The sequence below is a fragment of the Sturnira hondurensis genome, unplaced genomic scaffold (assembly GCF_014824575.4).
Source record: "Sturnira hondurensis isolate 20B ecotype Veracruz unplaced genomic scaffold, ASM1482457v3 Scaffold0014302, whole genome shotgun sequence".
Classification (NCBI taxonomy): Eukaryota; Metazoa; Chordata; class Mammalia; order Chiroptera; family Phyllostomidae; genus Sturnira; species Sturnira hondurensis.
Window position 1 is genome coordinate 8,420,268 of NW_028086933.1, and position 12,755 is coordinate 8,433,022.

At 33.5% G+C, this 12,755-nt stretch overlaps 1 protein-coding gene across 2 annotated transcripts in view; it reads left to right on the forward strand.

Moving 5' to 3' along the window:
* IPMK (inositol polyphosphate multikinase) overlaps positions 1-11,031 on the forward strand; it is a 46,515-nt gene extending 35,484 nt beyond the window's left edge. For both annotated transcript variants that reach the window (XM_037062759.1, XM_037062760.1), the window contains exons 4-6: positions 1,701-1,873; positions 4,385-4,466; positions 5,907-11,031. In XM_037062759.1, coding sequence (XP_036918654.1) covers positions 1,701-1,873; positions 4,385-4,466; positions 5,907-6,529 — 878 coding nt within the window. In that variant the 3' untranslated portion in view covers positions 6,530-11,031. The remainder of the gene's footprint in view (positions 1-1,700; positions 1,874-4,384; positions 4,467-5,906) is intronic.
* The last annotated feature ends 1,724 nt before the right edge of the window (positions 11,032-12,755 follow it).

Sequence of the window (12,755 nt, forward strand, 5' to 3'; positions counted from 1 at the left end):
GTAGATGAGTAGATAATGAAAGCTGTGGTACATTTACACAATGGGATCCTACCAGCCATAAAAAGAATGAAATCTTACCTTTTGTGACAGCATTGATGGACCTAGAGGGTATTATGTTAAGTGAAATAAGTCAGAGAAAGACAAATACCACATGATTTCACTTATATGTGGAATCTAAAGAACAAAATGAATAAAAGAGAAATAGACTTGTAGATACAGAGAATAAAGTGACAGTTGTTGATGGGGAGGGATTATGGGGGCTGGGTGAACTACTTGAAAGAATTGAGCAGTACACTCAGTAGTTACAAAATAGTCCCAGAGATGTGGATTACAGCATAGGGAACATAGTCACCAGTGACGTGGTGACTGTGTGTGGGTGCTTGAGGCAGTGGGGGGCCACTCTGTAGAGTACATGATTTTCTGGCCACTTTGCTGTACACCTGACACTAATAATGACTTTAAACTGGAGTTGGAGAAAATGTTGATTTAGAACTAGCACTAAACAAATCATATAAGTAGTTTGTAAAAAGAGTAGTTATAAATATGTAGTGGGACTGGGGAAAAGATTAGAGGATAAGTCTTTTTTCCCTGGTACCTTTTTATGTAATTCACATGGAATATACATATTCTCTGACTTTATATGTTACTTTCATAGAAAGCAAGTAGAATTTCTCCAGTCTTTGAGGAAAGTTTTTAGGAAAAATGTTTCTTATTATAATCTAATTATATCTTAAAATTGCAGTATCATTCAGAACTTTGGGCAGATTCTTTCTGGCCAGGGATGGGAGGAAGAATTTCTTCCCTTACTTCCTTCTCTTGGTGCTCTTGGACCCTTACGTTCAAGCTAAAATTGTGAATAGTTCAGCTAGTATGACAACCGAGGCTTTTATAATTTTTTACTTGAACCGCCATTTGTAATTTTTTGTAGGGAGGAATATACAGGTTGGCAGAGTGGTTTATAGTTTATAAATGACCTTATGAAGATTGAGGATATTTGTATTCTAAAAAGCAAGTTATTTGTTTTTCTTTTGAGACTAGTGAAAGTGGAAAGTATATTTAACAGTGACCATCATTTTGATTGATTGATTTTTTTTTTAAGATTTTATTTCTTTTTAGAGATGGGGGAAGGAAGGGAGAGAAACATTGCCCAGTTGCCTCTTGTCTCCAACTGAGGATCTGGCCTACAACCCAAGCATGTACCCTGCCTGGGAATCCAACCAGCAACCTTTTGGTTTGTGAGACATAGCCCAACCTACTGAGCCACATCAGTCAGGGCTGATTTGCCTTCCTTAACCTATATTTCTGTTGCATACTCTGTGGGAAGGATTTATTCCTATTACTAATTTTAATGAAGAATCAGCTTTTTAAAAATTATTAAAATGCTAGTAAGAGATCTGCTAAGGCATGTATGACATACATTGTATTTAAAAGGGTAATTCTTCAATAGCTTTTGAAGTAATCTCATTGCCTTTTTAATGTCCTTGGAAACCTTATACCTACTTTATGTCTTTTGCTTATGGTTATGTTTATTTAAACCACCTCTTGCAAGAGTTTTTCTGCGATATTTATATACTAATTATTAAGTGGAGTTATTTTAACTTTTTTCTCAGTTTTAAGTTTTCCTCATTTTGTTTCCATAGAAGTTCCTTGAGTAGTAATATGTTTGCCTATCACTAATTAAAGTTTTTCTTTAATAACAGATTTATACCTAAAACTGGAAGATGTGACCCACAAATTTAATAAGCCCTGTATAATGGATGTAAAGATAGGGCGAAAAAGCTATGATCCTTTTGCCTCTTCTGAGAAGATTCAGCAACAGGTCAGCAAGTACCCATTAATGGAAGAGATTGGGTTCTTGGTGCTTGGCATGCGGGTAAGAGTGATTATTAGTATAATACACACATTTTTATTTACATGTTCTTTTCTTGAAAATTATAGATGTCATTATAATACTGAATCAGAAGATAATATAATTTGGAATTTGGTTGTCTATAACTCCCCAGTGTGAGCAGAGATTTTTTTATGTCCTGTTTGCTGATACATTGTCAGTGTCTGGAATGATTGTGACACTTAGTATGTAATTAACAAATAAATGAATGAATGGCTGACCCTCAAGACTCCATCTCTGTTGGTTTTGTTTTAAAGAAGTTTTAAGTTTAGCTGTAACATAAATAACATGGTGAGCAAATGTTATTTATGATTTTCCCATTAGGACAGTCCTAAGTTTATATATTCAGTAATTTTTCTGTTTTTAAAATAGAAAACTGTGGTTTAAAAAAAAGTTATTTTATTTGCTCGTGATCCCCTGCATTGGCAATTTGAGCTGATCTCAAGTAGACAGTTCTGCTGATCTCACCTAAGGTCCCTTGTGTGGCTGTACTCACCTGATGGTTCACCTGGGGCTAGATGGTCTAAAGTGACCCCATGCTTGTGTCTGAGCGTCTGCTCTAACTTTTGGATGGGCCTTTTTCCATGTGGTCTCATCCTCCAGGAGGCTAGTTGGTACTTCTTCATATACCACATTCCAAGAGGGTGAGTGGGAGCTACAAGGGCTCTTAAAATCTAGGTTAGGTCCAAGTTTATCACAGGACCAGCTTATACCATTCATGGGGAGGAGAAATATACTCTACTTCTGATGGTGGGAATAGGGAAGTCACAATACAAATGGCAGTGTACACAAAGATGAGAAGGATTGTTGAGGCCATCTTTGCAAATAATATGTCATAATTAAGATGTAGAGCCATGCATGGCTGGGTGGCTCATTTGATTGGAGCGCCCTCCTATAAACCGAAGGGTTGTGGGTTTGATCCCTTGGTCAGGGCACATACCTGGTTTGCATGTTCCATCCTTGGCCAGGGTGTGTGTGAGAGGCAACTGGTGGTTGTTTCTCTCTCACCCTCCTCTCCTCTGAAATCAGTGAAACATATTTTGGGGTGAGGATTTTTTTTAAAGATGTAATGTAGAACAATTTTTTAAACAGATAGTTTTCAGTATATGATCTAGACGTGTGGAGGTTAAATTTGATAAATGACTATGTATCTAAATAAGCATGGTGAGGTAATTTTAAAATTCATCATAGAAGATGATATATGGATCTCTTGAGTTGTAAACAGAGTTAATAGGGAGCATTAGAGATGGATTGTTAATGTGAAGGTTATAATAGCACAGTTGAATTTGGCATTCTGATCAAAGAAATTGTTGATGTAGTTATTTCATTTAGAAAACTATAATTAAATGTGAATATATAGTAAAAGAAAAAAAAGGTTAATGGCATAATGTTAAAACAAACAAGAAATAAATACCCCACAGGAATCTGACAGGGCAACTATTTAAACCTTTACGGTTTTCAGATCTTACCCTCCCAATTTCTTCCACACTTTTAGCCGAGGAATTTACCTCCTACTATGGAAAAAAAAATTAAAGCCATCAGACAGGAATTCCTTTAATTTCCTGCCAACAAATGTATATATCTAACCTGCAAGTGCTTTCATTTCCTCTGTTCTTTCCATCCTGTCTAGCCTTCCCTGTGCCCTGCAGATCTCATTCCCTTCCACCTCTTCAGAAATCTAATACTGGTGATTCTTTCTTGTCTTACATCTTTAACTTCTGTCTCTCTTTCCTGACTCTTTTCCTTTTGTTTTATATGTGTTCAGATCACTCTGTTAAAAAAAAAAAGACAAACCCACATCAAAACCACGTTTAACCTGTCTTCTCTTCACAACCAAATTAGTTGTTTCTGTCACCTTACTTCCCATTTAGTATTTTTAACCTCCAGTCTGGCTTTTGCTCCATCATGCCACCAGATTAGCTCCTAACTAAGGTCCCTAATGACATCTTCATGTCACTAAATACAAATGGCATTTTCATTACTCACCTTACTTCATTTTGAAAAGCAACTTCAAGGCTAACTAGGTCTTCCTCAAAACATTCCTCTTGATGTCCATGACACTGTACCATCTCCTGGTTTTTTCCAAAGGCTACTTTGTAGTTTTCTTTGCCAGCTCATTTATTATCTGTTTATTCTTTAAATGTTGAGGTATCTCTCTCTGATCCATTTTACTGCCTCCTTTTTGTTTCTTCCTTTATTCTTATTGGTTCAGTTTCACTTACATTAATAACTCCCAAAGGCATATCTTTAGCCTCAGCTTTTTTTCCTTTTATCTCCTGATCTGTATAGCTAAGCTCCTATTGGAAATTTTACTTGGATGGTGGATATAAATTTGTTAAATGCCTTTTCAGAATCTATTGAAATGATGACATGATTTTTTAAGAATCCATTGGAATGAATCATATAAATAGATCTTCCCGTCTTTAACCATTGCTGAGGTAAATTCTGCATGGTCAAGGAGTATTCATTTTGAATATTCACTACTTTTTCTGACAGGTTTATCATGTTCATTCTGATAGCTATGAGACAGAAAACCAGCACTATGGAAGAAGCTTAACAAAAGAAACTCTAAAGGATGGTAAGGATTGAAAAATTACATTTCAGTGCTTTTATTACTGCAGAGTTATCAAAAGTAGTTCTAAAGTGATTTTGGTTTTAATTCTCTTTTGGTATAATGATTGAATTCACAGAATTGGCCTGATCATAATCCCTAGTTCACAATACACCAAAACCATGGGTCCATGAATGGTCCTCTTACATTTTCTTTCCTTTTTTAATTTATTAATATACTTAAATAAAAATGAGCATCCATGAAACAACCATGTAGTCCAAGCACTGGAACTAGGGGTTGTCTTTAAAGTCATAGTATATAAATCATGGTATATTAAAACTACTTGCTACATAAGAAACTTCAAAGTATATGTTGTAGCATATGATTTATTTTGATTGAAATTTCCCTTTTATAGTTGAGCTATATATTATAGCTTCTAGAACTGCATTATGAATAAACAAGTAGAATTAAAAGTAGTCTGAATAAATCTGTTGACATGTGCTTCTAAATGTGTTTATGAACAAGGTAAAAGCAACGATACTCTAGATTTCTGGAAATAATTTTATTGGAATTTTATTCTTAGCTGTATCTAAGGTGAGAAGTAGGTTATATGTAGTTTGTAATATAAAGAGTTATACAAACTCTTTATATGTAAAGAGTTTAAAGAAGAATTTTAATTTTATGTGTAGAAAACAGGTATCCTACAGTGTGATCTTAATTAGTATTTGCCTGGGCCAACAGCAAGATAATATGAAGACTGATTCTGTATTAAAATATTTCCCAAGCTAATATGAATATACTAGCTTAGTGGTTTCCGTCCCAGAGTGGGGAACATAAATAATTTTTAAAGGGGCCTAATAATCTGATGATAGGTTAAAACATGTAAAAGTCTCAATTTTGGATAATATACTAAAACTGGAATAGTGCTAATCCCCAAAGTGAGCTTAACTTTTGTGAAAGACAGACTTAATAAATATTATTGGGAACAGAAAAAAGTTAGTACAGCTATGGTTTGGTATTTTGGTAATGGGCTGTTGGCATCATTCAGAATCTTATGATTTGACTCCAGGTTTTAGATTAGCTCTTAAATGTGACTCTAACAGACAAATAAGCTTTCTATAAATTCCCTCACAGCAAATGAAGCAAATCTTAGAATACATTACTTAAAAGAATATATGTAGAAAGAACTAAACTAGCAGTCTATCTGTAATAAATACTTCTAAATGTGATATTTCACTTTGCCTAAGTGTCACTTAAATGTTTTCTAGTAAGAGCATCTTCACCAGAAATTCAGATGAGGTCCAGGTTTCTTCGTCTGACTATAATTCCTACGTGTTTGGTTAATTGCGAGGAATGGTGGGAAAAAATTGAAGAATTGCATCTAAGATGAGTTTAGTTCCCAAGTGGTAGCTGTTTTAGATTATAATGATAATATATTACAACATTATTATATTTTCCTTTTTATAGGAGTTTCCAGGTTTTTTCATAATGGATTCTGCTTAAGAAAAGATGCTGTTGCTGCCAGTATTCAGAAGGTTGAGAGTATCCTGCAGTGGTTTGAAAGCCAGAAGCAGCTTAACTTTTATGCAAGTTCATTACTGTTTGTTTATGAAGGTTCATCTCAGTCAACTACTACAAAATCAAATGAAAGAACTTTGGCAGAAAAGTTTTTGTCCAAAGGACAATTCTCAGACCCAAATGTACTAGAGTTCAATAATAATTTTCGAGTGTTAAGTTCCACAACAAATGGAAAAATAGAGGCTTCAGTAGGCAAAAGCTTGTCTAAGATGTATGCTCGTCACAGAAAAATGTATTCAAAAAAGCATCACAGTCAGACTTCATTGAAAGTTGAAAATATAGAGCAAGACAATGGGTGGAAAAGCTTGTCACAGGAACATTTGAATGGAAATGTACTTTCCCAACTGGAAAAAGTTTTCTATCATCTTCCCACTGGTGGCCAAGAGACTGCAGATGTAGAAGTGCGGATGATAGATTTTGCTCATGTTTTCCCTAGCAACACAATGGACGAGGGATATATTTATGGGCTGAAGCATTTAATTACTGTACTGCAGAGTATTTTAGACAAATGAATCCTTTTCCACAGTCTTTTTAAGGGGTGGGGCAATCATTGTGAAGAGCAGCAGTCTATCTCTGCACTTGTAATGCTATGTAAAAAGTTTATATTGTGAGTCTGCATTTTATTTGTCTTTATACTTTTGGTAGAAGGGTTAACTTTTTTATAATCTTACTCAGGAAAACTAATTATTTGTTCATTAGAAAACTATGAAGAATAAAGAAACTTTGGAAAGTCAAGCAGGGAATATGGTGGTGGTACATGGTTGAAACATCCATTTGGCTCAAGTAAAATGCAAACTATTATTCAGTCATAAACAGTTTAGTTTTCTGTAGCCAGTTTATCATGGAATCTCTGTCCACCCAACTTTGACAATGAGCCATAGCTAAACTCATTACATTATGAGAACACTTTCAAAAATCTAGAAAGTACAGGTTGATGTTGTTAGTATTGCTATATGAAGTTATTAAAACTGGAGAAAATTCTACTTCAGAAATAAGTACTATTTAGGTTTTATATTAAAGTTTGGATCAGCATCCCAAATGGTGCTTCTTAATGAAGTGATTTTGAATTATTACATTCCAAAAGCAGATTTTCTCTTTAATTTTCATTTATGTTCATATTGGCAACATGTTACATTTCATGAAAAAGATAATTGAAACGGACAACAACAACAACAACAAAAATCTTGAAATTAAGGGCACTAATGATTACTCTTGCCGGGGCAAGAAGAAAGAAAGTACTTGGAAAGAACATATTTTTCCTTTAAAATCTTTCATTTATGGGCAAATTGGAATATATATTCACCACTCTTTGAAAGGTGTTATAAACTATTTAATAATACCTTTTCTTTTTACTACAACTTCAAAATGTGGATGGTTGAAGGTTTGTCTTATATCTCCTTTAAATAACTTGAATTTTTTAAAAAGCTATATATTTTTATGTGTCCATTTAGTTAACCAGTAGTATAAATGTATGTTTCTAAAAATGGTGTTTTTCAGAATACTAATAAGCAGTGAAAGATAACATCCAATATTGAATATTATCAAAAATATTATGTAAATTAATAGAGAATGGTGCATATCTAAATCCATGCTTCTATTTCGTTCTTACTCAAAATAGTTTTATATTCAAGAGAGAAATTTTGATTTAGTTTCATGGGGAGGGGTAATACTATTTTTTCTGGAAATTAGATTCTGTGTTATCTGTGTTTCATGTTCACCATCTTTTTAAAATAAGCATTTATTATTGATAACATACAAACTTTAAAATTAAATTTGCAAATATGTTAGATGTTTATGCTTTCATTGTTTGCATTTTGATTCACTAATAACACATCTAAGTTGTTAACAGTTCTGTCATATTATTAGAAAATGTTTTAGACTTGGGAATTGTTAGTCCCTCCTACCCTTCCCCTAGAATTCCAAATTAAACTTTTAAATTTAAGCACCTCTTTCTGGTGTGGAGGAAAGTATCACTATTTATGTTTATGTTACCTTCCCAATCCTCTCTTAGGGCACTCTGCAGATATCTGAGAACAAACAGAAGTACCATATGCACTGTGAATTCTATACTTAATAAATCAGTTAAATCTGAATAACTTTAAACTTCATATGCATTTTGTTATAGCAAAATTCAGTTGTTTTTAATGTTTTATGTAGAGTCATTGTAAGTTTTTTCTAGGGACTTAATTTTTTTCTACTGCCTAAATGGATATTGGCTTTTGCTTTTTGTGTGGGGATGAATTTCAAGTCATAATTAATAGTCAGAAATTTTCTAATTTTACTTGATTTCTTCTACAATAGACTTTTGTTGTTGTTGTTATTTGGAAAGCGGTTTAGTAAATCTTAAGTTTGGATAATTTGACACAATTTTGAATCTGAACAAAACAAGAGGCTTTTTTTTTTTTGGTAGGGAATGGTATCAGCCTGTGTGAAATTAATTTAATACATTTAAGTATTATCAGGGTGGGTTTTTTTTTTTTTGCACATTTTAGCTCAACAAAGTGTGAGTCAACTGTTCTATATTTTCTTTATCCATATTTGGAAATACAGTTTTGTAAAATCATGTTTTGTTTTATTTTAATAAAACAAGAAGCGCTTTTTATCTTGTTTTTCAGGGAAGGGATTAACATTTAATTCTGTTTACATTTTTTATCACTGTTATCCATTGCTCATTTTATGTTGTTTTATAAGTAAACTTACATAAAACAGAGTATCTGTTTATGTAATCTACATGCGACTGTTTTACTATGTAGTCCAGTCATGTAGCATTATGCTGAAATATACCACTGTGGGAATAGAATGATCACTATTCACCAAGCATATTTAAACATATAAATGTTTAAGTAATAAAGCATAATAAGGATATAGTTTGGGTTAATAAGGTTATCAAATTTTTTCCACTAGGAAACACAAATAATGGCTTTAGTGTATTTCTTATGGAATGCACTCATAAAAAGAACTTCAAGAAATCAGTGAATAATACATTTCTCCAGTAAAAATTTAAATTGTATAATAGTTTTATAATAAAGTATTTACATTCATTGATATTTTAATACGGATGGATGTTGCATAGATTCAAGTAAAAATTGATGATAAATACTAAATATTTTATCTAAATAGTTTTTCAAGAACCAGTTGTGAAAATGTGTATATTAAATAGCTCTAACATGGCACTGATGGTGTTTCAAGTCAGTATTCATAATTCTTTATGTGTCAGGAAAGAGTACTTATACTACGTATGTCTTTTACACTACAATTTGCTGTTGTGGGGCTTTAGATTGTGTTAACTGAATAAGAACTTTTTTTCTGATTTTGAGTATAATTTACTATTTTATGGTTTTCAAGATGATACTCTTCATATCTTTATAACCTCTATCAAATTTATAACATGACTTAAGAAAAAGGAATTTTCAGAGTTATTTTAGTTGCATTTTTTCTGTTTCATGCAACTGAAAACATTTGTTTCTAGGAATTGGAATATTGTTGAAGATGTAGGATGAAAGAAAATGGTAAAACAATGAAAGAATTTTATTTGTGAAATTACAGAACTTTTGTCCTGTAAAATTGTTTTAAAGCATTGTCATCGTTGTAGTACCATTTTCACATAGCAGTTCAGCATTTGATACTTTAAAACTTGATTTGCTTTACAAATTGTTTACGATGTTTGAATAATCTTTCTGATCCAGTGCCTTTAACTTTGGTTTGTGGAATGCGTAGCCACAGTTGTCCTTCCATTACATTCAATGTTATCATAGGGTAGACATCCGTTTCTTATCATTTTAGTCTGTTGATGGTTTGGGAAAACAATTAGAGTTGCTCGTGGAGGCCAGGCTTCTTAGTTAATTCAAAAATATTTACTGGATCTCTACCATGTGCCAAGTATTTTAAGCCCCTGAATATACAGTTGTGAAGCAATCAGACAAAGCTATAACTATTTCCAGTATTCTGTCTAGATGAGGTGGGGTTGGGGCTGAATTAAAATAGGGATGGTCCAGAGAAATACTCATTTGGTAATGACAAAACTAACTAGCATTCAAGCTTGTGTAAAAATAAGGCAATTGTTGAGTTAAAATGAAGCAAATAACAATGTTAGGTTGAAAATAATACTTTGCAGTGTTGTAACCTCTTTCACTTTGAGTTCAAGTAGTAATTATAGATAGCATACAAAGGCCTTAATTTTTCCATTTTCTTGCTGGTAAAGGTACGTTTACTTAGAGTGTCCATTTAGAGTAGTGTTTTAACATAGCATTACTGTGAAAAATGTTCCATTATGTTTTCACAAGCAAATTACTGCACATTTTTATATTGTATTTTATAATTTAGTACAAATGTTTTTGGCCTCAATCTTCAGATCACTGGTATTTTAAATTTAGCAGTGGATATGAAATTTTTGACTTACGGATGATTTTATCATTACCTAAAATGCTAGTTAATATTTTAAGAAGGTTAGAGTTTCCATTTTGGGGGAGTAATGTTTAAATTATTATTTTGATAGCATCTAGTAAGAGGAAATAGTATTCATATGATTAAACAAATTATACTCAAGAATTCTTTTTAATTGTTAAACTTTCTCATCATTGGGGTTAAATTTTGGCCTGGTGTTCACTTATATATTAACAAGTTTAGTTATGAAGTGAAATAGTCAAGTATGATGTGTGATGCACCTGCATATGAGAATGGCGTGCACAAAGACACTTTACTATGGGAGCTGTACTGGAAGACTTACGGAAGCATGTGAAATTGCACCTGACATTGTGTTATAGTGACTATGCTACGTTTATTGTACTTGATGAATGAATGTATTTAGTCAAAGTTACTTTGGTTTGATGTCTCTTTTTAAATGTGTTTGTAATTTGTACTATCAATGGGGGTATTCTTGGACTGCAGGGGTTATTGTCAATGTGCGATTTTATTTTATAGAATCATCTAATGTGATATACCAATTTTTATAAGTGATATTTAGATAATTCTAATACTGTATATTTGACAACCTATTAAAATGTTTTGCATTGGAGCTCCTTTTTTTGTTAATTGTAATATACTAACAAATATGGTAGTTTAAAAACTTATTCAAATATTTGAGTGCATATTAATTACCAGAAACTATAAGAATCATTAGGGATTCAAAGAAGATTAAGATAGGATGTTAATAGAAGCTTATGTATTGGAAATGAAAAACTATGTAAACCTTTACATGAATATTTGTTTATTTTTCTATCATATGGACGGAAATCTTTGGAACCATCCCAATAGAGGTAGACTATAGGAGAAACAAATTGACGTGGCTGTGAAAATACATACTATAATTTTCAAACTTTAGAAGTAGGTAAGCTATTCTTGCAAGTGTTTGAAATTTCATGAATTAATCAGTAACCAATAGGTAAGTTATTTTTTCATTCATTCATTAAAAAGAGAGGCACTGTTGAAATCCCACCCTTTACTGGGCAGTTTTTGGCTTTGGAGATTTTTTAAAGTTGACTAAGAGATTCAGTACCCATTCTCAAGATACGTACTGTCTGGTAGAAAGGAAAAAAAACACCCCATAAATGTATACAATGTTATTTGGTCTATGATTGATTTATCACCATACATCCTTGTGTGAAAGGGGAATTGGTCTGATGCATACAAGAAGAAGAGCCCTGGCTGGTGTGGCTCAGTGCATTGGGTGCTGGCGTGTGAACCAAAAGGTCAATGGTTTGATTCCTGGTCAGGGCACATCCCTGGGTTGTGGTCCATGGTTGGGGTCTTATGGGATGCTACCAAGTGATATATGTCTCACATACTAATGTNACAAAAAGTTGACTAAGAGATTCAGTACCCATTCTCAAGACACGTACTGTCTGGTAGAAAGGAAAAACACCCCATAAATGTATACAATGTTATTTGGTCTATGATTGATTTATCACCATACATCCTTGTGTGAAAGGGGAATTGGTCTGATGCATACAAGAAGAAGAGCCCTGGCTGGTGTGGCTCAGTGCATTGGGTGCTGGCGTGTGAACCAAAAGGTCAATGGTTTGATTCCTGGTCAGGGCACATCCCTGGGTTGTGGTCCATGGTTGGGGTCTTATGGGATGCTACCAAGTGATATATGTCTCACATACTAATGTTTCTCTTCCTCCTTTCCTCCTCTCTCAAAAAAAAAAAAAAAAACAAGAGGAGGAAGAGGGTGGTTCATAGCCTCATTGTAGTTGTGAGTTAAGGCTCCAGAAGGTTGTATGGCTTTCCTCTTGGACCTGCCTCTGTGCACTGTGGGGAGAGATCATTTTGTGTGAAGCAGTTTTTTTCTCTTTAAGACTGGCTGCCTATGTGCTGAAAATAGGAGGGAATCCCACAGCCATAGTCTTGAAGCTGTTACTAAGAGCTAAGAGCTGAAATGAAATAAAAAGTGAAAATAATCACTTGGGGTTTTGTTTTAAAAAGCAGGTTCTGACTGAGCAGGCCTGGATGGGGTCTGTGGTGCTCCTTGTCCAGGGACCACACTTGGAGAAGCAGGTTTTTGAAAAGTTCTTTGAGGGTGGAGTTTGCATTAAAACTTGGGTCACTGCTACCAGCAAGCAGAACTGTTTAAAAGCCACAAGAGAATACTGAGAAAGAAGTGGATTTAGAATGTGAGGAGGTACAGCCAGCAAATAGCTTAAGATAATACTGATCATTCTCCACTGGAAGAAAAATGTATCAGCTATATTAGGCCATTAAACCTTCTGTAGCAGTTCTTAAGAATCCTGTAATAATAGA